At 37.4% G+C, this 23,419-nt stretch overlaps 3 protein-coding genes across 6 annotated transcripts; 2 read left to right on the top strand and 1 right to left on the bottom strand.

The window, feature by feature from the left end:
* The first annotated feature begins 660 nt into the window (after positions 1-660).
* LOC140777780 (serine/threonine protein phosphatase 2A 55 kDa regulatory subunit B beta isoform-like) lies at positions 661-13,059 on the top strand. 2 transcript variants are annotated; one of them, XM_073122121.1, is made up of 14 exons: positions 661-990; positions 2,512-2,615; positions 2,714-2,809; positions 2,897-3,016; positions 4,780-4,986; positions 5,272-5,363; positions 6,727-6,845; positions 8,481-8,604; positions 8,754-8,877; positions 11,517-11,585; positions 11,695-11,786; positions 11,867-11,944; positions 12,277-12,344; positions 12,457-13,059. In XM_073122121.1, exons 1-14 carry the CDS (start codon positions 879-881, stop codon positions 12,591-12,593), a joined length of 1,542 nt encoding a protein of 513 aa, XP_072978222.1. In that variant the 5' UTR covers positions 661-878; the 3' UTR covers positions 12,594-13,059. The 2 variants fall into 2 exon arrangements, with proteins under 2 accessions (XP_072978222.1, XP_072978223.1); XM_073122122.1 differs by having other exon boundaries at positions 4,780-4,983.
* A 759-nt stretch (positions 13,060-13,818) lies between these two features.
* On the top strand, positions 13,819-20,120 carry LOC140777655 (probable protein arginine N-methyltransferase 1). 2 transcript variants are annotated; one of them, XM_073121917.1, is made up of 9 exons: positions 13,819-14,122; positions 14,598-14,608; positions 15,302-15,457; positions 16,252-16,315; positions 16,402-16,544; positions 17,916-18,003; positions 18,183-18,298; positions 18,391-18,541; positions 19,719-20,120. In XM_073121917.1, exons 1-9 carry the CDS (start codon positions 13,909-13,911, stop codon positions 19,922-19,924), a joined length of 1,149 nt encoding a protein of 382 aa, XP_072978018.1. In that variant the 5' UTR covers positions 13,819-13,908; the 3' UTR covers positions 19,925-20,120. The 2 variants fall into 2 exon arrangements, with proteins under 2 accessions (XP_072978018.1, XP_072978020.1); XM_073121919.1 differs by having other exon boundaries at positions 13,985-14,122; positions 14,598-14,697; positions 15,299-15,457.
* An 815-nt stretch (positions 20,121-20,935) lies between these two features.
* Positions 20,936-23,375, bottom strand: LOC140777656 (RGG repeats nuclear RNA binding protein A-like). 2 transcript variants are annotated; one of them, XM_073121921.1, is made up of 7 exons: positions 23,248-23,375; positions 22,860-23,158; positions 22,244-22,634; positions 21,992-22,136; positions 21,474-21,632; positions 21,321-21,383; positions 20,936-21,233 (listed from the first exon to the last, which is right to left on the bottom strand). In XM_073121921.1, exons 2-7 carry the CDS (start codon positions 23,032-23,034, stop codon positions 21,048-21,050), a joined length of 1,119 nt encoding a protein of 372 aa, XP_072978022.1. In that variant the 5' UTR covers positions 23,035-23,158; positions 23,248-23,375; the 3' UTR covers positions 20,936-21,047. The 2 variants fall into 2 exon arrangements, with proteins under 2 accessions (XP_072978022.1, XP_072978021.1); XM_073121920.1 differs by lacking the exon at positions 23,248-23,375 and having other exon boundaries at positions 22,860-23,241.
* Positions 23,376-23,419: the final 44 nt, after the last annotated feature.

Raw genomic sequence — 23,419 nt, forward strand, 5'->3', positions numbered from 1 at the left:
CGTCATCTTACAGAGAAAATAAAATAGGCCCACTATAATACATAATAAAATCAGGCGGCGGCGAGTAATTGATACTACTTTTTATTCCAATAAATATGAAACCATTTTACTCACATATCAAACTACATTTATATATTTCTTGGCAATGTTCTCCAAATAATAAGAATTATATATTTTTCATATGAAATCCAGCCAACATTCCCTGAGATGAGCAATGTTGTTCTATCATATGTATGTCCCTGACCCTGAGTGCAAGGGGCCAATTGGCACTTTCACCAGGTAAGTCAGTTTCCAAAAATCCCACCTACGCCAAAGTGAAAGAAGGAAATGAAAAGGCATTGATACGGGTACTCAGTAAATGTACACTAATAAATCGTCTAATATAGTGAAACAATTAGTTCGACTTTCTAGGTAAAGTTTTAAGTGCCCAAAAAATTATTCACAGAGAAGAGAGAAGACTTTTTTTGGGGGGGGAGGGGGGGATAAGGAGAAGAATACTCGTTACGAGCGAGAAATTGTGTCTATTCTAGATGTAGGAATTTGATGTATCGGATACTCGGTAGCTCTTTAATGGATGCCGTAGCGAATAAAAGGCATTTCGTACGACTTGGGTTGCAGGCAATCGTCACCCCTCGCTTGGTCCAAAGAGAGGGGAAAGAAACCATTTCCTTCCCCTCACCTCCGGTATCAATCACCACCTCTCACCGTATTCCCCCATTTCGCCCCCAAACTCTCTCCTTCTCCTCTATCTCAAATGGCGGAAACCCTAGCTGTCGCCGCTGCGAACAGAGCCAGACTTCTCCGCAGGTGACCTCCTTCGCCTCCCGGAGCTCCGATCTCCGCTGCCGATCTCTATCTCGCCGGTATTCTCACCGCAAATGAGCTCGATGGCGGCCGAGGACGTCGCGCATCCGGCGGCGGCGGAACCGCTCGAGTGGAAATTCTCGCAGGTCTTCGGCGAGCGGACTGCGGGAGAGGAAGTACAGGAAGGTGTGATCTTTTTTCCCTTCTTTCTTTCCCCTCCTTTTGATCTGGTATAGATCCGCTAGATAATAAGGGCTCCGTGGCTGCTCATTGTCTATTCGCTTAAATCGAGTGTTAGATTGATTATTTATTTACCTTTTTCCTTTAAAGCAAGAAATTTACTGTCTTTTTAGGTCATCTGTTTGAATTGGTGTGTGTCGTGTCACTCTCGTAGTTCCTAAGTTTCCTCTTGTTTTGCTACATAGGTTTTAATTAACAGGTTAATTTATGCATTAATTAGTCTGCGATATTTTTATTTTATTTTTTGTCTTTTTTTCTTTTGCATGCTTTCGGGATTCTTTGTAGCTTTCATTTGCCAACTTGTCACTTCATGTAACTTAGAAGAAGCAGTAACTCATTGTAGTATTTTCAAGCAACACTATGTCAAACTCTGTTCAACCAGATTAACAGGATTACGTTTTAGAAGATTTAGTCATCCTGCAATGAATCCTGCAATGAATCTTTTGATGAGAATTTGATACTAAAATACTCTTTTGTATTTGGATCTTTGTATAATTCAACTATCTCAAAGTCGTGTGCACTAAAATTTATCATTAATGTACTTATTTTCACTTCAGCTGAGTGTTTTTTTCAAATGTTGCATGTCACGGTCTCTGGATGCAATTGGAAAGTTTTCACTGTATGAGTTTAGATATTGTATTTTTCACCTTTGCAGCTTGTAATTTTATGGTAAATTGCCAATCTTTTGCATATAAATGAACCTTTTTGAAGTAGTATCGAACTTCACTTATTTTATAAGAGAAATGTGCTCCACAGAATGGACATATCATCTCTTACTTTTCTATGAAGTGAAAGTGTGGCATTGGAGTAGTAGCTGTAGCTTCTGCGGAGTGGTAGTGCATCAACAGCAACACCTTGCTGTCACAGGTGGTGGGTGTGTCTGTTGTGCTACAACTATAGCTAGTACTACAACTGTAGATGGCAACCAGAGTCCTCTACACTGCTGATGTCACCTTGCACTTGCCCCTACACGTGATACCAATATAAGTGATCCCAAATAGCAAGTTAGTTTGTGTCCATATGCTTTTGTTAAACCAATATTCTCAGAGGATACATGGCAAAATTTACACATATAAATATCGTATATACTTTATTTAACCTCTTAACTTTTTGACTGGATTTAGCCATCGTTACCTTTCTGTACTGTTCCTTTTCTTAAGTTAGTGTTACCTTACTGGGATGCTAATACATGTTACCTTAAGACATAGATTTACCTGCCAGCTTGCCACAATACAGTCTTGCCGTGGGGCTGTCAGCATATCACCTTTACATGCTGCAGAACAGGGTTTGCTCAACACTGCAGCCCCTTTGACTTGTTGGTTTGTAGCTTATTGGTATTTGGTGCAATCAAGCATGGGTCAATGGTTCAAACTGGCACAACTATTCATGATCTACATGTTATTGTTCTTAACTTTCTAGCGGACTATCTTATTATGCTGACATCCATGACCTTTTTTCTGATTGCAGTTGACATTATCGCAGCGATAGAATTTGATAAATCTGGAAATCATCTAGCCACTGGAGATAGAGGAGGGCGTGTAGTTTTATTTGAAAGGACGGATCTTAAGGATGTAGGGAATGCAACTCATAAGTTCTAAAATCTATTGTCAACATTTTTTTCCTATATTTTTATCCCAAGTTATTACTTAATTTCTTTATTTTTTTTTAGCATGTGCAAAGAAGGGATCTAGAAAGGGAAGATTACGCAATTAGCAGGCACCCTGAATTCCGTTACAGAACCGAGTTTCAAAGTCATGAACCAGAGGTACTGTATCTCCAAACTTCTGTAAATGCTAACCCAAGTCTCTTTTATCTTTCTATGTCGTGATATAGCTTCACTTTTTGGAATCAGTTTGACTACCTTAAAAGCTTGGAGATAGAAGAGAAGATTAACAAGATACGCTGGTGTCAAACTGCCAATAATGCATTGTTTCTTCTTTCCACGAATGACAAAACAATCAAGTTCTGGAAGGTGGTTTGTACTTTCTTGAGCATCTTTCTTTTTGTCTGTTAATGCATATTTTGAATGTACAAAGCTACTTCCGTCTCTCCTCCTTTCTTACATGGAGTTTCTTGTAATATGGTGCTTTTGCTTCCCTTTTTTCCTGTATCCTTAGAAGGGAATATTGTACTCAATGTACTCACAATTGACTTCCCTTTTGTCGTGGTACTAAGTATTTTCATGATATCAGAGACAAACTATATCTGGTTTTTCACTTTTCCTTTTCTATTCTTTGTATTATGGTGAATGTTCCATATTTTCTTATGAAAGTCTCAATATTAAGCATTTGAGGTAATGATTTATCTGTATTACATTGTGTATCTTATGGATCCTTCATTATTGCAATAAACTGCTTGTCAACTTTCATTCTCCCAGTATATATGACTCCTTGTAGTACAATATCAGATTGCATCTTTTCTGTACATCATATGTTTCATATTTCTTGCTCATGGAGAAAAAATGGAAAACAATTCTTATGATGATTTGAGAAGTGAATTTGTAAAATATTTGCACAGAACAACCAGATTGAATTTTTTTCTTTAGTAGTTGTTGGAGATATATTCCCCCCTTCCCAAGTACCTTGTTGCACTTATTTTTTTTTTTAATTTTTATATTATCTTTCATGTTTAAAAGGACTTATTGGTCTGGGTTATTGCTTCTAGCTCGTACAACTATTTCAAACAGTTATAGACTTATGGCAGATCCTTTGATACGTCAGTTACCTCTTGGTCATGACAACTTTAGTGAGCTATGGTGATTAATTCCAACCACCATTGAGATCGAGATGCAAAAGCACTTTTGCTTACTAGGCATAATATTTTGTAAGTTGTACATTTTCTTGCTTGCTTTGTATGTTCAAAATGTGCATAGTAATGGTCTACAGTTTATCCTTATGTACCTTATATTCTTATTTATCCTTTGATCTCATTATAAGGGAGTCACTTAGTGCAATGGTAATGTTTGCCTCTTGCACATCCAAGTTGCCATGGTTCAGGGTTGAAAAATAGCCTCTCTAATGGTGGTAAGGTAAACATCTTGGCCTTCTCAGATACCACATGGATTGAAGACCCATGGATGCCCTTTCTTTTGAATTTCAATATTCCATAATGTCTATAACTAGAAATTGTGCCAAAATGTCTTCTGGTACTAATGTTACAATCACTAGACCAAAAATTACAAGGCAATCTTGTTTGATTCAAACATTTTTCGTCATGCTATACTATATGTTGTTAATGTTTAAATGGTATTCGTCAAACCTTTGAGAAGCTAGCAGAAGTCAATCTTTCTGTTTTTATGGTCTTATGATATGTGATGGTCTTTTCCTTTGAACGCGCTTTTGAGTTCTGTTTCCTTTAACTTGTGATATTCCATAGTTTGTTTATGGGGATTGATCTCCATAAAGTTGTAATATTCTTCTGTAATAGATAGCAGGAGCCTTTGTTGGGATAAAAAAAAATGTGTTCCTTTTCTGTAGATTGCATAAGTTATGTATAAGTCATCACAAGTAAACTTTAGTTTGATTTATTATGATATTTCAGTTCTGTCGCATTCTTTTAGCCTCATCTTCTCCTGTACTTCTTTAAGTACCTCTGATCTTTTATGTTTGCTCAAGGAAACTAGAGCTGGAGCACCTTGATGCTCTCTCTATGTTGACGTCTGTGCCTTATTTAAGTCAAAACTATCTTCACATGGTTGTTATTTTGTTAACCTGCAAGTTTGTCATTCATATATAGGTGCAAGAAAAGAAGATAAAAATGATTTCAGAGATGAACTTTGATTCTTCACGTTCTCCTGGAAGTGGTACCACCGCTAGCTCCAGCACAACTAGCCCTAGGGTATATCTTCCAAATGGTGGATGTCCGGAAAGGCCATGCAATTACACAAGCAACGAATTTTCATTCCCACCTGGAGGATTTTCATCATTACACTTGCCAGTGGTAGTTGTATTCAGCTCTACTTTTCACTTGTTTCAGTGATGAATAGATAATACTTATCAGTCTAAGCTTGCCCAGTAGATATTAGATAAATGTTGCATACTGTTTAACATCTTAATTTCTTTAATTGATTACCTTGTCACATTGTTGGCATATTTCTTTTATCTCAGTTGTCTTATGCGTTACTTCTTTCTTTGTTTAATCATAGTATTTTTGAGAGATTGTTTAATCATAGTTAATTTCATATGTTCTGATTAATTATATATTTTGCATGGCTCTCTGTATGTTCAGGTAGCAAGCCAAGAAACAAGCCTCGTAGCTAGATGCCGAAGAGTATATGCTCATGCACATGATTATCACATTAATTCCATTTCAAACAACAGGTCCACACTCCTTACACTGTTTATTTCTCTTGTTTTAATTTTAAAACAACATATGCTATCTGTGTTAGCTGGAATTTTTTAGTTTTTTAAATATGTTTGAATTCTTTGTGCTACATGCAGTAGTAAGTAGTAATTACTGATGTCGTCGTACTCCTTAATCATACAAGTATATATACTTGTATTTTTATTATTTCTATCTAAATGAAGTTAGAGTCACCATGAACTTACTATGACATCAATTATGCAGGATATTAATTTTTTTCTATTGGGTGAAGGGAGTGGGAAGAATAAGTAGTTTATAAGAATTTCATTTAGAAATAACAAAAAAATTATGTTGGACATGTCTATCATTTACGTTAAAGTACTGCTTAATGAGATAGTATTTTTTTTAGAATCTCCTTTTTCAAATTAATGTGATATTGAAAATTATGATTTACATTAAACAAAAAGCAAACAATTGTGTTTCCAAGCTAATTTGCAGCGGTTGTAAATGCAATGGCTAAAACATGGCTCACTACAAGAAGGGTGGGACGATTGCAAATAAGCACACAAAGCAAAGAAAAGAGAAAGGAAGTTTCTATAATTTTTGGTCGAGCATTTGCTGCTGTTCCAGGAGAGGAGGCACAAGTTCTGTTGCCAACATATAGTGTTCCTGCAATCACAATCCAGTGCAACACCACTTCACAGTTCAAACCATGAATACAAAAGCTTAAGTTGTAACCTCAAGGTTTTTGGGACGGAGAGAGAATTAATGTTTTGTCAACTTCTAATAAATGTTATTGACCCAATTCCGGATGGACCTGGAAAGCGCGATGGATATTTTGTTTCAACTATGATATTCTTAGGCAGGGTCTAATCCTCAATTCATTCCATGACTAAGATCTGAGAACCAAGAGGAGCTCGGGCATGTTGCTTCTCCCTGTCCCCAGCAAATACTCGAACGTGAGAGCAAGGGAAACCCTCCCATGGTGAATCACAATCCATGCCATTGGTTGCCCAAATAAATCGTCTAGGATTGATCCTTTCAGAAAAGATAGGTTTCTGCTAATTTGGATGTTTCTTTATGGTTACAGCCTTAGGGGAAGATACATTACTTTTTGATGCTGACATAAGATAATTCTGTTAACTTTTTACTACTTTTCATCATTGCAAGGATGAATCTTGACATCATTTCATAATATTTTTTTGATCGTGGCCTACATTTATTTGCTTTATTATTAGTTCGTCTACCCAAAATACAAATTCAGCTTATCATGTTCTTACAATTCTCTAGCTGATTATCTTTCTTGCTGTCATCTCAATCAGTCAAGACATTGTTTCTTTGTAATTATTTTGCCCTGATATTTTTTTGTTCCTTTTGCAGTGATGATGAGACTTTCATATCGGCGGATGATTTGCGTATAAATCTTTGGAACTTGGAAATAAGCAACCAGAGTTTTAACATTGTTGATGTTAAGCCTGCAAACATGGAGGATCTTACAGGTGCATATTCTTAATCTACACCAATGACAGAACTGGATTAATTAAGATGAATAAGTTGCACGCAGTCCTGCAACTACTGTAATGCATTTGACATGGCAATAGCTTATACGCTATTGACCGTTTGGCTTATTTGTTATTCCATTAGTGCCAATAAATAGTTGTTCAAGTCTAACAACCACCAATGTTCCAGAAGACTATCATAAGTAGATGAGAAGACAAGTAGTCAGGTTTTGGTGCTAGATTGATTCTTTAAAAGGTACCTGGTCAAGGCAGTAAAAAAGAAAGAAGTACAATTATGAACCTTGTTTGGAAACTAATGACCACCTTATCACATAGGTACTTGCCTTAGACGGAGTATTCCTTGGCCCACTTTGTTCTGCTTGGATAAGAAATCTTTATCATGTTAAAGCATGTAGGTTGTTCTTGATATTCAAACTTTGGCAAATGTTTCTGGGTTTGTGGATTCCGATGGCGAATATGGTTCTTATTAGAAATACAATAAAATTTTGTTTTATGTATGTGATTCAAATTTTGTTTTCTAGGCATATGCCTAGACATCCTCATTTCAGTATTAAATTATATATGAATTGCTAGTCTTCTTTATAGTCTGCCCATCTTCTTCATCTTTCCGTTGAGGAAAAGCAGATGACTAATTTTTCGCTTGGTGTTACATATGGGTAAGGACAAGTACAGTTATCTTCTTATGATCTCCAATGTCAAATATGTGGGATGTGGAACAATCCATTTAGATTTGAAGTAATATTGAAGGAGCATTTCTAATTTCTAGCTTTACCTGTCTCAAATTGTTCTGCACTTTTATTCTCCTTTAGATGTGTTGTCATGGAATTTCCTACTATAAGAGAATTAGTGGCATACGAACTTGATAAATTTTTGTTGGATTGAAAGGCTTGAAAGGGACAACTTTTACCTTGACATCCAGGATTGTTTCGATAATGACTGAAATTTTCTTAGATTTGACCAAGTCAGATGGTATTTGAAGATTAAGTTAGTTTATAAGCTATGCTGCATATTGGAGATTAAGCGTTTTGGCAGATGTATCATGGCTAATGTTTGCAAAACTTGAACTTAAATAACATGCTATGATTTCTTGAGATAAGGGTTATGCAGAAAGTAGGTATCTTGTTTTCTATCCATGTTGTGGCCAATCTCATGTGAGCTAAAATATGTCAAGAGTTACTATTAGTTACTTCTAGGAGGAACCGAGAAAGACTAATGATAGCTTGGTTTTCCTTGATTCGGATACTTATGCTGTTTATAGGACTATAAACAAAGAGATTCATGCTAAACAGCCTTGGATCAAATTTATTGTGGCCAAATTTTTGGAATTGCTTATTGCATTTCATTGGATATTATGGACATGCTCAATCATTGTTGGTATCCGCACCAACCTTCTTCCTTCACATTGCTATATGAAGTTGGCATCTTTACTGTTTTGTCTGTGAACTAATATATCTGCATTACAATTGGAACATACTTTGGGTCAGATATATCTTTGCCTAAGTACCTTGCCATAAGTTTTCTCTTCCTGATAATTTTACATTTAGATTGCGATAAGTTCTTTTCATTTTATTGAATGGACGGAAGAAAAATAAAAGTTATCTTTTAAATTTGCAGAGGTGATAACATCCGCCGAGTTTCATCCTACTCATTGTAACATGTTGGCCTATAGTAGTTCAAAGGGGTCTATACGACTTATCGATTTGAGGCAATCAGCTTTATGCGATAATCATTCCCAGCTGTAAGTAGTCTATTTTGTACTGCACTCCAATAAGAATCTTGTATTTTAGATCTGCTTTCTGTATTTTACTACTTGTTTCATACAAGTACATATAGCTTAATAAAGTCTTGCTTGTGTCTTATGTCATAGCTAATATCACGTCCTCACAGGTTTGAGGAGCATGAGGCACCAGGTTCGAGGTCCTTTTTCACTGAGATTATTGCCTCAATTTCAGATATCAAATTTGCGAAGAACGGAAGGCATATTCTCAGTCGTGATTACATGACTCTTAAGGTCTGTAGTTTCCATCCTTAATATTGTTTTAACTAGTTCAGGTTTTACTCTGTCAATCTTAGTTAACTTGATTATGCTTGCATTCTGAATTTTTAATATCTTTAATGTTTAGGAACATCTCTTATCAATAAAAAGGAGAAAATTATCTCCCTTGAACCTAATTGTGGTTTAGCTAGATACATTGAATATTACATTATTTTGATGCTCATTGTGTCGTTTGAAATGTTTTTGGTAGTTATGTTCTTGATTCATGGTTAATGAAATGCAAATTTGCATTTTAACATGCATGTTAGGTTATATTGGTGCTTTATTGAGCAGTTAAAACAATGTCAAGGTGCAGAATGGCTATTCTTGTATGAGATTAAGTTGATTCCAAAGTGACAATTTATTAGATAAATCTTATTATAGAAATTTTTGGGATGAATGTGCTGCTCAGAGTTTTATTAGATTTTTCATGGAGAAAGAAATGAAGATCATGATGAACTAGAGCTCACTGTATATGTAATCTGGAATGGTATTTGGAGAGGTGGTTGATGTACGGTTAGGAAAGAAGTGGTTGACTCAGGAGAGGCACCTAGGCAATAGGCATTATTTGAATTTTGGATGTTATTTGTGAAGCTTGAGGGAAGTAACAGGGGTGGTCCCTCACCTCCCACATAAGAAATTGGTGAGTTTTGTACTTTGGGTTTAACCCCTAGATATTGGTGCCTAGTTCCACAGCTGAATTAAGAAATCTGGTTGCCATGGAACCCACAAGTCCATTAGTGTTCTTGTTCATACTAGCTGGAGCAAACATCTGCAAGTTCCTGTATACATGGAAAGGGCATATGAGAAGAGAAAAGTTGAACTTTTTCTCCTCCAAGAAGAAACAAGTAAAAGACATAAATATTTGATGGTTAAAACTTAAATATTGAAGTGGTATCTGTTGTTAATAATTTTACTTGCAGTTTAAAAAAATTAATCTTCTAATGGCTGCAATGGGTGCAACCTTGCAAAAGAATATTTGTTGGGAGATGAAAGCTAAGAATTATCTCCTGGGCCAACTTATGAAGTGGAAATCACCTTGTGCAATAATACTTTTGGCATACTTTGGAAATGTCTTGATGTTTGTTTGTGGACCTGAAGGACATTATGCCTATATGTAATATCATCATATTTGTAAATACAATGTCATTTCTGATGGGTTACGCTTCATACACATGCAGGGCTGAATCTTATTATTATTTGACAGGCAATTGCAAAACAGTCGGTCCTTCTAATCGTTTATGGAATCTTACTTTTGTCATGTCACCTGGTTCCAGTTAGAACCACTCAAAACTACAGCAACCTTTTGCAAAGCCCATGCATCCTATTAAGAGTAAATCTTGAATTTATCCCCATATCATGCTGCATTTTCTTGTAACACCTTTTTTTATTATTTTTATATTAAATATTATTTTAATATAAAATTTCAAAATTAGTACCACTTTTAAATGATTTAAAGATCTAGGTTTTCTCAATCCTAGTCATTTGCTAACTCATCCATTTCTGCCATGTCATCATCTTCTCCATCTTTATCCCTCCACCTTCCTTTCCTCTTCTTCATCCAACCCAACCAAAACCTTCTCTCCTCTCCCAAGTCCCAACAACCACAAATATTTTCCTCTGCTCTCCCCTCCCCTCCAAAGTAACACTTAGGTGTCTCTCTCTCTAATCTCATGACAACCATCGTCAATGTATGGAGAGTGACAATGTGAGACAGTGGAGGAATGGCAGTGCTGGCCGGGTCAAGTGCGGCAGCGGAGAATGACGAGGGTGGTGGTGGTGGTGCTGTACTGGAATGGGAAAGGGGAGGAGGAAGAGAGAGAGGTTGGTGTAGAGTGGGGAAAGGATGAGAGAAAGAGAGTTTGGGAGGGATTAGGAGAGGGTGGTTTTGGTTGGGTGAGAAAGAGGAGAGATGGGAAAGGGTGGGGAAGATGATGACATGACAGAGATTGATGAGGTGGCAAATGACAAGGAAAGAAAAAAAAAACCTATTTCTGTAGATAGTTAGAAGATGCTATTATTTTAAATTTTTATTAAAATAATATTAAATCTGAAAAACAGTCCACTTTTTATTTCTCTAATTTGCTGTATCATCTGATTCTGGCTATGCTGATTTGCGAAACATATAACCCAGAACTGAAGTTTTTGCTTCTTATATAAAATTATAAACTGCAATTTTCTTATCTTTAGCCATGCTTAAGGATGAATTATGCGCCAACTGTCAAGCTCGCTTCTGCAATAATGGAATTATACTTGCATTTGTCCAGTCCTATATTGCCTTTGGATCTAGTTTAATCTGGTTGAATTCAGCTGGTTTCAGTAATTTCACTGCTTCTATTGTTATTATGCAAAATCTTCCCTTGATAGCCCACACACGATCAGAGAATGTGCTAATGTGCTATGGTATATTTGCCATTCTATTTGTCCAGTCCTATACACAAGTATTTTAATTAAATACTCTTAACATTTTCCAGCACACCTGCTGTGGTATCTTTCTGTAGGAATTTTCTGCATTCTTGTGGATAATTCCTGTCAAGCATGTATATGGATATGTTTGTTTCCTTATCCTTTAAGTGTTCTCTTTCTAACCTGCTTATTTCCCTATGATAATCCAGCTATGGGACATAAACATGGATACTGGTCCTGTTGCTACGTTCCAGGTCCATGAGTATTTAAGGCCTAGGGTGAGTTGCTTTCGTTCATGATTAAATGAGCATACTTTGATTGTCGCTAGGAGCACAATTATGGCATATGTTGTTTACACTTTACAGTAATGCTGTTTTCTCTTTCCAGCTTTGTGATTTGTATGAAAATGACTCAATCTTTGACAAATTTGAGTGCTGCCTAAGTGGAGATGGTTTACGAGTAGCAACCGGTTCTTACAGGTATACTTTCATATTTGGCTACTTACGGCTTTATCATTTTGTCCTTCTAATAATAATGCCACAACTTTGTTTGCCGCTAGCAATCTTTTCCGCGTGTTTGGTTGTGTTGCCGGAAGCAATGAGGCAACAACTCTAGAAGCGAGTAAAAATCCTATGAGGTATGATCCTTGATAGTCTTGAATAATTGATTAATGATGAGACAAGAACGCTGATCATTATGAATTCTAAAAGAAGTAAGATCACTGTATGTTTGGGAACTCATAAAATGATGTGTCAGCATGTCTGTAGGCATCCATGTTAAATTAAAAGAAGATCATCTATTTGTGAACTCATCAGCTGATGTGTTTCTGTGAATTAACTTGAATTTAACAGGTTGCTTCGTGTGGTATAACTAAAAAATGGATAATATCTTCACTACTAGCTTACAGAAATTTATATCCTGAAAATCCGTGCGCATTGTATTGACCAGTTCATCTGATTCGCTATTTAGGAGACAAGTACAAAACCCTGCAAGGCCTGCAAGATCCCTGAGCAGTTTAACACGTGCTGTCAGACGAGGTAGCCTAATAGATGTTATCACTCTATTATAAAATCTTTAAGTTGAACTGCTCTTATCCCCTTATTCTAGTTAGTATTGGTAATCTTGTCATATGCTGTGACATCTTTGCAGGATCAGAAAGCCCAGCAGTTGACACTAATGGAAACTCATACGATTTCACTACAAAGTTGCTCCATTTAGCATGGCACCCAACCGAGAATTCCATTGCCTGTGCTGCTGCCAACAGCCTGTACATGTACTACGCGTAGGGGTGGCATCAAAGGACAAGGATCAATGATACACAAATTTTTTGAGTGATCGCTTTTGGTGAAAGCATTTTGCTTTTCTCGCGACCGAGCAGAAAAATGCTGGAGGGTGCGTCATTAGATTATGGCACTTCTTCTTTTCGCGGCCAGAGAAATCTGTCTAAATCCACGAGGAAGTATTTCATATTTTATTCCCTGGAGGGCAGCTTGGCTCTGATTCTTTTTGGGGGGATGATCCACCTTCTCCCCTTGCAATCTTCTTTCAGGTTTTTAAGACATGATTGTAGCTCTCCTACAATCAAATGGAAGGGCTGTCTCCTTGCTCACAAGGGTTTTCCTGTATCATGTTATTGTATCATTAGGACATGCATTTTGAGGCTTGCTGATACTATTCTCATATTTTTCATCTCATATATGATTGATGCTTTGCCCTTTTATACTCAGTTGTCAGTCACATTTCCAATTTGAATGATAGTTAATTATGGATTCTTTCTTTCTTTCTTTCTTTCTTTCTTTCTTTCTTTATGTACAACAGGAGATATTCTCCACAGCCCCAATTATATTTGTGCACCTGGACTGCTTCGAGGACCATTTAAACTGTATAGCTTGCATAATTTAATCTAAAAATGAACAAAAAAACTTTAATCCAATAAACTGTGGATAAGTAAACTACAAGTCTACAATAGGGGCTTCCGAGTGGTATTATTACTCTTCATGACTATCCAGTTTTATCTATAGGATTAATCGTGTGCATTGATCTGCTTCCCAGCTTGAAATAAATAACAGAAACTTTTATTCTCAAAAAATAAATCACACGAACTTTAACCAAGCATAGTATTCTGACAAATAATTTTGGATCCATATGAATATATGTATACATATTCAAATATTTATTTTTTTTATAAATATCTAACTTAAATCTAGTGGTATTGGATAGATTTGGTCGGATTCCAGTTTATATTCTATTCGTATCCAATTTATTTACAAATATTGTTATAATTTTTTTTAAACTATATTCTATTCATATCCAATTTATTTACAAATATTGTTATAATTTTTTTTAAACTATATTCTTATTATACATGGTTGACCGCGAACCGATCCGGGTCCGGCCCATTTTAACCGCTAGCCCGAACCCGTTAACCAACCTCGTGGAGATCCGAATCCAAAAACTACTTAACGTTCCCCCCTCGTAAAAGCGTCCGCCGTCTTCGTATATAAACTTCTCGACCTCTCGGCCGTTCCCTCTCTCTTTAGCTGCGTTCTTACATCGACTTGCTTTCGAACCCTAATCCTACTCTGTTCACACCTTCGCAAAATGGGACGGCAGAAGACGAGCAGCTCGAACTGCAACGGCCTACCGGAGATGGCGACAAGGCTACGTGTCGGTGGGGAGGAGGAAGAGGGGGTCGATGTGGTGATGGAGGCGAGGACCGAGAGCTCCAACCTCGAGGATTTGCAGGAGGACGCAAGCCTAGTCGGAAGTGATAAGACAAGCGCTGACTACTACTTCGACTCCTACTCACACTTCGGTATGGACTCGTTTGTGCTCGATTTCCTTGTTCTTTTTGCTATTGGCTCTGTTAGAGTGGTCTGTTGAGTGTTTTGGAGTGTTTCTGCTGATGATCATTATTAAAAATTCAACCTTTTGCATTCTCGTACTGATTTATTTGGTCTGGAGAATCAGTATAGAACTTAATTGAAGTGTATGAAGTAAGATACCAGAGCTTTGGACAAAAAAATCACAGTTGTCTTCCAAGTATGAAAGAAAGGAAAGAAAAGAAAAGTTGTTTTCTTGTGTTTTGCTGATTCTGTGTTTTTTAAAACAACTATATCATTCGGACTCTCCTGTGAATTTATTTTCTTATGATTTATGTTGGTATATTGCTCTTTTTTTTTTTCTTGATGGTACCTTTTTCATGGACACTGGGTTGTTGAATTTATTTTATGCGATTGTTGCCACAATAGCTTATGGTGCTTTCCTTTTTTTTTCCTTTAAATTTGCAGGAATTCATGAAGTAAGTGATTTGCTATCAAGTTTCGGAGGCCTTGCTGGTAGTTATGGTTGGTAATTTGTGTACAAACTTCCGTGGAATCATAAACATGTCAGGAAAGGAGATATTTTCTATCCTTCCCTTGAATGTTTAGCGCTATATGTTGTTTCAAAAGATTAATTTTGTTTTTCTTATTGGAACCCTTCATAATGGAGGGGGTCCTCATGAACTGCAAATATTATGTCTCTCCCTCTCGCCCAGTTGCTAGAACTATTATTTTACATTGCATTATAGATACTGATATATTAACAGTCTAACCAGATCTCCTGCAAGGGAGCTGCCCTATCTTTTATAAGTATGCCAACTCAGATTTTTTTCACGAAGTGTAAAAATTTGATCATCGCACTGGAATCCAGGTTGCATTGGAATCACATTGGTTTCATATGTAGTGCCAATCATTTATTAATTTCCTTTTCTTGTTTTCATATTATTTCACTGCTGGGATGGGAGAAATCTATCATGTCAAAAAGCTATTTGTTTTGACTGTTATGTTTAAATAACTATGTTCCAAGCTTCTGATTTCAGTTACTTTTGGGAGTTATTCTTGATCTTCTTAATGTTACTCCAAGTGTTGGATAAGCTTAAGTGCTTTCATATAACAGTGCACCCTTAATCAACATAAGATTCTGAACTTTGTATATTGCATCAATCTTGCAGGAAATGTTGAAAGATGTTGTTAGGACAAGGACATATCAAAATGCTATATACCATAATAGCTTTCTTTTCAAGGACAAGGTGGTCCTTGATGTGGGTGCAGGGACAGGAATCCTCTCTCTTTTTTGTGCAAAAGCAGGAGCAAAACATGTATATGCGGTCAGTCTTTGTTCCTAGTTGCTTAGGTCATGAAAAGCTTTCCTTTTTATTATGGTTTTAGCTTTTGTTATTGATGAGGGAATCCGAATTTAGCAAGTAACAAGTACTATGACCTGAACAAGACATGTATCTGAACTGCCAGCAGAAATGACACATAAGTTTGATTATATGTGACTTCTCTAAGAAGCATTTTATAATGTCTATCTTTCCTCTTTGCCAGTGATCTCGCTGATGAGTCTTTTTTTATCAGCAATTGCATTCATTCATATTAGATCAAATGTCCCAGGAAACTGCGGTGGATAACTGAATATTCTCTACCTATATATTGTGAATAGGAGGTCTATAGCAGCTTGCCACAGCTACATCTGTCAAGAGGTCCTTCCAACATCGGCCATAATAATCCATAGCTGAAGAACGTGTATCTAATTAGATATTCATTCTCTAATTGTCAAGTTTTCTGGTCTTATCAGTCAGCATATTTTATGAAGATGCCCACTAATTTCAGATTAGTGTACTGCATTCAGATATCAGATATTTGATGGATCTTACATGTTCATTTTCCCTTCTACACAATGTTCTTAATTTATGCTTAGTAACTTGCCAACGAATTCATCTTATTATGCTGAATTAGTATTATAAAACATTTGTGCAGATAAAATGCTCCCTGTTAATTTATGATTTCGTTTCTTGATTGTCTTTTCTATATATTTCATGGACCTTGTTGATTTATGCTTAGTCACTTGCTGGTGATCATCTTGTTATACTGATTTAGTAATATCAAAACCTTTCTACAGATAGAATGCTCCCAAATGGCTGACATGGCAAAAGAAATTGTTCAAACAAATGGATTTTCTAGTGGTGATTACATTCTCTTTCCTCCAGTGGATGTTTCTGTATTTATTAGCTTGTCATAAACTTGTAGCTATGTTCTGCTATTTCTACAGTGATAACAGTACTGAAAGGGAAGGTTGAAGATATTGAACTTCCAGTCACTCACGTAGATGTCATCATTTCTGAGTGGATGGGATACTTCCTCCTGTTTGAGAATATGTTGAACACAGTTTTGTATGCACGCGACAAGTGGCTTGTAAGTGATTCTTCACAATGCATATATTGAGATAGCAATTCTAATACGTTTTAGCTTGGGACTTGTTTTGTTTGTCATGTTTTGCTTAGACAGGATTAACCTGCTAATATTAGCATTTGTGTGGGCCTGAATCATGTGAGCTTTTGTTGTAGGGTTACGACAGCGCCAAACATGCAGTAAACATTAAGTTAAACATGCTCTTGCCTCCCTGACTATACCACAAGGAGATATATCTGGAAACTAGTCAGCCATGAGAATAAATGAGTTCCAGAATTTCATAGAAATTTCATGAAACTCCTTAAGTTTCTCTATCAATTTCTAGAAGAGCTTAACTACAACTGTAGAGCTTGCCCCAATAGTAAGAAAACTATCTCTGTGCTAATAACAGATTATAAGGAAAAGATGGTCATTCATTTAAAGTGCAGAATACTTCAATAATGAAATATAGTACCTCAAGAGAACCTTTTTACACTAACTCTTGTTAAAACATACAGATGCCAATAATTACATCCCACCATCATGGTAATGCAAAATGGAGCCATAAAACCTTTCATAGATATTTTCTGTTTCTTTTTTCAAGAAGAAGATTAGCACAATGGAATCAGATTACAAAGTCAAACCCAACTACTCCTAGATAGTTAGCTATGTCTGTGACTATATGATACGGTCTAATGGCATGAAAGAAACAAGAATAGGTGAGAACTTGTTTATATGGCACAGGAGAGCATCAGTCATACTCCAAATTAACTATCTTCTGCATGAGAAGGCCTTCTCAATCTATCTTTGTCATATGTATTTATTGGGATATGGTACATCTGTTAGCAATTTTGTTAGATGCATCATTATGACAATTTGTGCGAATAGACCATATAAGACAGCAAGGATACCTAAGCGCAAATCATGCATGGAGTACAAATAACCTATAGTCATCATGGTTACAATGTCCGAGCTAAGTACTAACAATGGTTACAATGTCCATACTAAGTACTAACAAGTTTTGTAAGCAAGCACTGAGCACACCTTCAGACACAAATTTCAGTTCAGAGACATTCTCTGGCTCAGTCATATTGGTGTTAATTTTGGTGTTAGCCTCATCAACCTCAGTTCCTGCAAAGTACTTGAGCGATTTGAAGTGATGAATTTAGTGATGGAAACCAAAGTTCAGATAAAGCGAGGTGATTATCATGTAGCCTGTTAAATAACTGAGAACCTGTTGATTCTTTCTGAAGTTGGTTTCTTATTCTTTTGAGTGGTATTAGAGGTATCGTATGAATATCTTATTTTGATGTCTGATTCCTGAATTCTTATGAACCTTCTAAGGGAAGCTCTAAAAGAGGATAACATATTTCCTTTTTCATTTTCCTCTTGTAGGTTAATGATGGAATTGTCTTACCAGACAAAGCATCCCTGTATTTAACCGCAATTGAGGATGCTGAATACAAAGAAGACAAGATTGAATGTGAGATTTTATTCGCACTGTTTTTACACTTGGGTTTGTACAGAAGCACCATTTCTTTCTTTGCTTGAGGCTTAAAATGTTTTTCCAGATCCTTCATTGCCAACCTACCAACTTTTCTTATACTACCATCTTCTGTGTATACTCCAGATATCTTCTGACAATCATGTGTCCTCTTGTAGTCTGGAATGACGTATATGGTTTTGATATGGGCTGCATCAAGAAACAGGCCTTGATAGAACCACTTGTAGATACTGTGGACCAAAAACAAATAGTCACCAACTGCCAGCTGCTCAAGGTGAACAGTTTAATCAGCTTCTGTTTCTGTTTCTGTTTCCCTTGGCTGTAAATGAGATATAGTTAACAATTGCTTTCTCTAATTAAAATTAGATGATGGATATTTCAAAAATGGATCCTGGTGATGCCTCCTTCACAGCACCATTTAAACTTGTGGCAGAGCGCAAGGATTATATCCATGCTTTTGTGGCTTACTTTGATGTCTCATTCACCAGATGTCACAAATTGATGGGATTCTCAACAGGTTCTCTATCTTCTTCTAGGCTGTATGTTGTTCCATTATTCAATTTTATGGCTTACAAGGCTTGCATGGAAGCTTGCATCTGTAGGGAATATGATATTCAGCATGAAGTGGTTTTAACATTGTTTAATTTATAATAGAACATTTGGATATCCCGCTTTCTCACTCCATTCTTAGATTGGACTGAGCAACAGTAAGTGATATTGTTGATCTCATATTTTTATTTCAAATACATTAACAATATTATTGAACTTTATATTTCCCTTTACCTCCTAACGCTTTTACTTATAGGTCTTCATGCTTAAGGACTTGGTTGACTGAAATAGACTTAGATCTTGAGTATAACATATTTTCCGGCATGGTTTTGTAATTGCACCCAGATGAAACAGTAATAGTTGAAACTTAATGCAAAATAAAGCTAAACTCATTGGTTAAGGCAGAAATTATCAAGATTTTTGGTCTTGCCATTTATTTTGTACCACAATAGTTTTGGCCTAAGATATTCATTTTTTTCTAGGGGTCAAAACCGAAACTGAAAGTTCAAACCATAATTTTTGCAAGTAAGATAGGAATTCATTGGCTTAAGATCATTGTTTCTGCAATACTTGTTAGGTACTTCATGGATACAGGTACTTCCTTTACATATCCGATTATTTCAAAACAAAATTAGAGGACCAGTGACCCTCAATGATTGTGGTAGTATTGATGCAGCTAGCTTTGTTCTTCGTAAATCACATCAGAGGACCAGCATTGCAGCCAAGGGGATATGCTGTACTGTTGGCATACTACCTACCAACTTGTCTAGTAAATGGAGTTGGTGGGTTATAGGTAGAATGTCTTGTAGGAGTAGGTTTTATTGTGTAAACAAAGGATTCGTTGTTATCAATCACCTCCTTTGGTCAGATATGATTTCACGTCGTTGAGAAGAATGACAATGATAATACAGTAAGGTTATCTTGCATATTCATTAATACATAAATGTTTTGTTCTCCACTGCCAGAATTTCTAACTCGTGGAATGTATGGTAAATATCTACCATCATCTTTTGAATTATGATAAAAATTCCCGAAATTGATATCACATCTGCTTATGTTCCTGTAATTGTAAATTTATTCCCCAAGCATGTAATGGAAATGCATCCATGTTGTATTCTGGAATATTTGATGCTTTCTTTCCACAGGACCAAGATCAAAAACTACTCACTGGAAGCAGACAGTTCTCTACCTTGAAGAAGTTCTATCTATCTGTGAGGGAGAAGCACTGACAGGGAGTATGACTGTCGAGCAAAACAAAAAGAATCCGCGGGACGTAGATATAATGCTCAAGTATTCCTTAAATGGCCAGCATTGCCAGGTCTCGAGAACACAGTACTACAAGATGCGATAAACCGATGCAATGATTTGCTAGAAGAGGGGTAGGAAAATCTCTTTTTCTGTTGAGAAAAGTAGAAAATTCCCACTATGCAGATTCATACTTTTATTTTTGGAGGATATTCATCACTAGCACACATGATGGTGCTTCAAGAAACACATTACTGTATTCTGCTGCAATTTGTTATGGTTTTGAAATCTTTTCCCGTCCAGTCAAGTAGTGAACTAAAGCTTGATGAATATTAGGAGAAACTGCAGACTGACGTTTCCAAGATCTGCATCATGGATTCTCTATGCTCAAAATCGTTGTTGCAAATTCTTCTATCAAAGCTAAGCACCATCCATGAATTTGGATACATACATATCTGATGCTATCCATTCTTGAGCATCGAAATGCCTTTATTATCAAAATTCAGAAGAAAAAAGAAATTAGTTCAATCTTGCGTCTTGGCATATCCAGTTCTGCAAAATTTTGTTTATTTTGATAAACCTACTGAAGCATTTAACATTACAATCTTCCAGTGTCCTGCACCTTGGATTTCACATAGGAGAAGTGCTACATAACTAAATTTTACAAATAATGATAGCTAATATTCCCATGTCTGACCCTCCTTGATCACCTTCTCACTTCAACTCACTTATATAGTCTCCCCCAGCAGCCCCATTGCATCACAGTTGCTTTGTGAATTCTCTCCTCCAAAACCCTAAGCCAATCCTGAAATCACCTGCTAGCCAGATTCAAAATTTACTTTCCAACCAGTAATACACCTGACATGGATAACATCACGATGCAAGATCTGTTCATCCAACTTCATTTATATCAAACCGTGTACTGTGGAAAAATTCAAAATTATGAAGCAGCAGACAAATACTGCATCTGAACCGATGGCAACTGAGTTATTTAGAAGAGTAGGCACCAGATGTATCAGACAATACATTCATGCACTCATTCTCTTGGTTAGATGTGCTAAGATATAATTAAGCATTGCTAAGGGCAACACATTAGCTCAGATATACATAGTCGAGGAGAAAGAAATTAAACAGGCATAATTATTGTATAGGTTCGTCATGACACAAATTAGAAACGGACAAAAATTAAGCGACAGCAAAGATAAGCAATGTTCGATCACACATGCCCTTCATTTCCCACCAAGTGTAGGAAACTGTTCTTGATCTTCGATTGAAGGGGCAGCAGCTGGGCCTCTTGTACCCCCACCGAAACCACCTCGGAATGGTGCACGGTCACCACGCCCTCTGCCACGGCCACGGCCTCCATGATATCTCTCACCTTCAGCTGGCTTCAAGAACTCGTTGATACTCAGAGACTAGCAAAGAGAGTGTTGGTCATGATTAAAATCATCTAGGAAGCAGGACGGTAAAATGATGACAGAAAAGATATATATACTATGTACCTTCTTGGCACGTTCATCACGTTCAGCATTTTCTTTCTTTTTCAGAGAGTCTTTATCTGAACCCTAATGATATAATAATGCAAGGATCAGCAGAAATATCTCACTCTACATGCAGTAATGATAAGAAAATAGAAACTGACTAAGTGAACCTACCAACTTGATGAAGACATCATCATTTCCCTTTTTCAGTGACAGTTGCTGCATAGACTGCAGCTCCTTGTCAATTACAACCTTCCTCTCTTCAGCCTTCAATGCAAGTAGGGCTTTCCGTTTCTCCTCCCTTATTTTCTCATACTCCTCCAAAGTCATCTCCTATATATTCAACACTTAAGCTATGTGCGGAAGTACTTAGGATGATTCAAACATAAATGAAACACAAAATGACAGCGTGTATTGTCATTCTATTAACTGCAAACACGAGTCATAAAAATAACATTGGAAAAAAAAATTGACGAAGCATTTTTCACTTCATGTTTTGTCAATTTTTTCTCTTCAAAACAGTGAAAACTGCACAGCATGCTGCTGACGATAACTTTCAGAATATAGTAACTATTTTGGACATAAGAAAGAAGTGATCAGTTAATCTAAATGCAGCTAGATATACCACCTCACAGCCATTAGACCAACATATATTCAAAGCACTGTCTAACAGAGAAACAAATTTTGTGTACCTTCTCCTCTGGTTCCTTTTCTTCTGTCTCATTAGCAGCACCTTCCTTGTCCTTAGTCACCTCTGATGATGGCACATCCTCCTGCTCTATCTGTTTCTCAGTCATTGAAATGTTTCCTCCAATTTTTGCTGTTCCTTCAGTTTCCCTAATCAATTAACCAATTATCGTTGGTTAACTTTCACAACATTGATCTCAAATCACAGTTTATTACAAATTTATATCACAGGAAGGGAAAAGAAGAGAGGACTTAACTGGGCAGGTGTCTCATCACTAGTAGTTCCCCAGTTCCCGCGTCCTGAACCCTCACGCTTGAATTCATAGCCGCGACCGGTGCCACTCCGGCGCTCATACGTCCTCCTTGGTGGCCTTTCAGAATCAGCTCCAGCCTCATCATTTCCATATCCACCACGACGGCCACCACGGTAAGGCTGACGTGGTCCGCGCTCTCTGTCTTGAGTTCTATTCATGTCACCATCTTCTCCTCCAGTACCTCCACCAGCACCACCACCATTTCCCCCAGCAAATCCATTCACATTTCCATTCCCAAAATCTCTGCCTTGCCCTCGTCCACCTCTACCACGACCCAATCCGCCTCGGCCAGATCCACCTCTAGCCGGTGCAGTGCTGCCCCGACCCTCCCTCACTGACAAAGACACAAATAATAAGGAGATAAATATATAAAATTTTGCATTTTCCCATCAAAATAACAACTCTTTCAAAAGAAGAAACTATAATAAAAAGACAAAGAACGCATATAAGACATTAAGAAAGATCCATAATGTAAAAACTTCATTGGCACAGATTCACGCTAATCAAGGATTGATTAACAGCATAAGGTAAATGCACAGCAGAGGAGCATCTAACTCACCAGCTTGAGCCGGAGGGGCCGGTTTGGAGGGAAGCTTCGCCACCGCAGGCGCCGCCGCCGCGGCCGGCGGCGCAGGCTTCTTGGTGGCGATCTTTTGCTGCTGAGCGGCGATCAGCTGAGCCGGATCGTCGGTATCGACGTCGCCGAGCAGATCGAAGGGGTTCGCCGTCGCCATCTCCGAGGAGAAGAACTGGAGCCGCGCTTCGTGGGGGGCTGGAGGCCAGACGAGTACTAGAAGGAGCTCCTCCGCGATTCGATCGCCATGGAAACCCTAGAAACAACGGCGGAGAGGCGCCTCTCTGAAGAAAACAAAGCAAGGATTAGGGTTTTGTGGCGGCGGCCATTAAGAAATATAGGAGAGGGAAACAAAAGGAGGCAACGGAGAAACCCTAGCCGCAATGGTTGCAGACGACCTAATCCCTTCCTTCCCATCTCGAGAATACTAATCTATTCCTCCTGCGTGAAATGACGAAACTATCCTTCTCGTCTTGCGTACGAACTACGAAGCGTGACGAGGGAAGGGCAATTTCGTCATACGGCACTTGGCATCGAATAGGTGA

This window comes from Typha angustifolia, chromosome 15, assembly GCF_048772165.1.
Source record: "Typha angustifolia cultivar Huaian chromosome 15, ASM4877216v1, whole genome shotgun sequence".
Lineage (NCBI taxonomy): Eukaryota > Viridiplantae > Streptophyta > Magnoliopsida > Poales > Typhaceae > Typha > Typha angustifolia.

Excerpts from the sequence above, each read along its gene's own strand:
- LOC140777780 (XM_073122121.1), top strand. The coding sequence starts at position 879 with ATGAGCTCGATGGCGGCCGAGGACGTCGCGCATCCGGCGGCGGCGGAA. Across the intron at positions 991-2,511 it reads GGGAGAGGAAGTACAGGAAG|TTGACATTATCGCAGCGATA; the intron begins GTGTGATCTTTT and ends TTCTGATTGCAG. Across the intron at positions 6,846-8,480 it reads AAACATGGAGGATCTTACAG|AGGTGATAACATCCGCCGAG; the intron begins GTGCATATTCTT and ends TTAAATTTGCAG.
- LOC140777655 (XM_073121917.1), top strand. The coding sequence starts at position 13,909 with ATGGGACGGCAGAAGACGAGCAGCTCGAACTGCAACGGCCTACCGGAG. Across the intron at positions 15,458-16,251 it reads GAGCAAAACATGTATATGCG|ATAGAATGCTCCCAAATGGC; the intron begins GTCAGTCTTTGT and ends ACCTTTCTACAG. Across the intron at positions 18,542-19,718 it reads ATTGATGGGATTCTCAACAG|GACCAAGATCAAAAACTACT; the intron begins GTTCTCTATCTT and ends TTCTTTCCACAG.
- LOC140777656 (XM_073121921.1), bottom strand. The coding sequence starts at position 23,034 with ATGGCGACGGCGAACCCCTTCGATCTGCTCGGCGACGTCGATACCGAC. Across the intron at positions 21,384-21,473 it reads ATGATGTCTTCATCAAGTTG|GGTTCAGATAAAGACTCTCT; the intron begins GTAGGTTCACTT and ends TTATATCATTAG. Across the intron at positions 21,234-21,320 it reads GTGATGAACGTGCCAAGAAG|TCTCTGAGTATCAACGAGTT; the intron begins GTACATAGTATA and ends TCTCTTTGCTAG.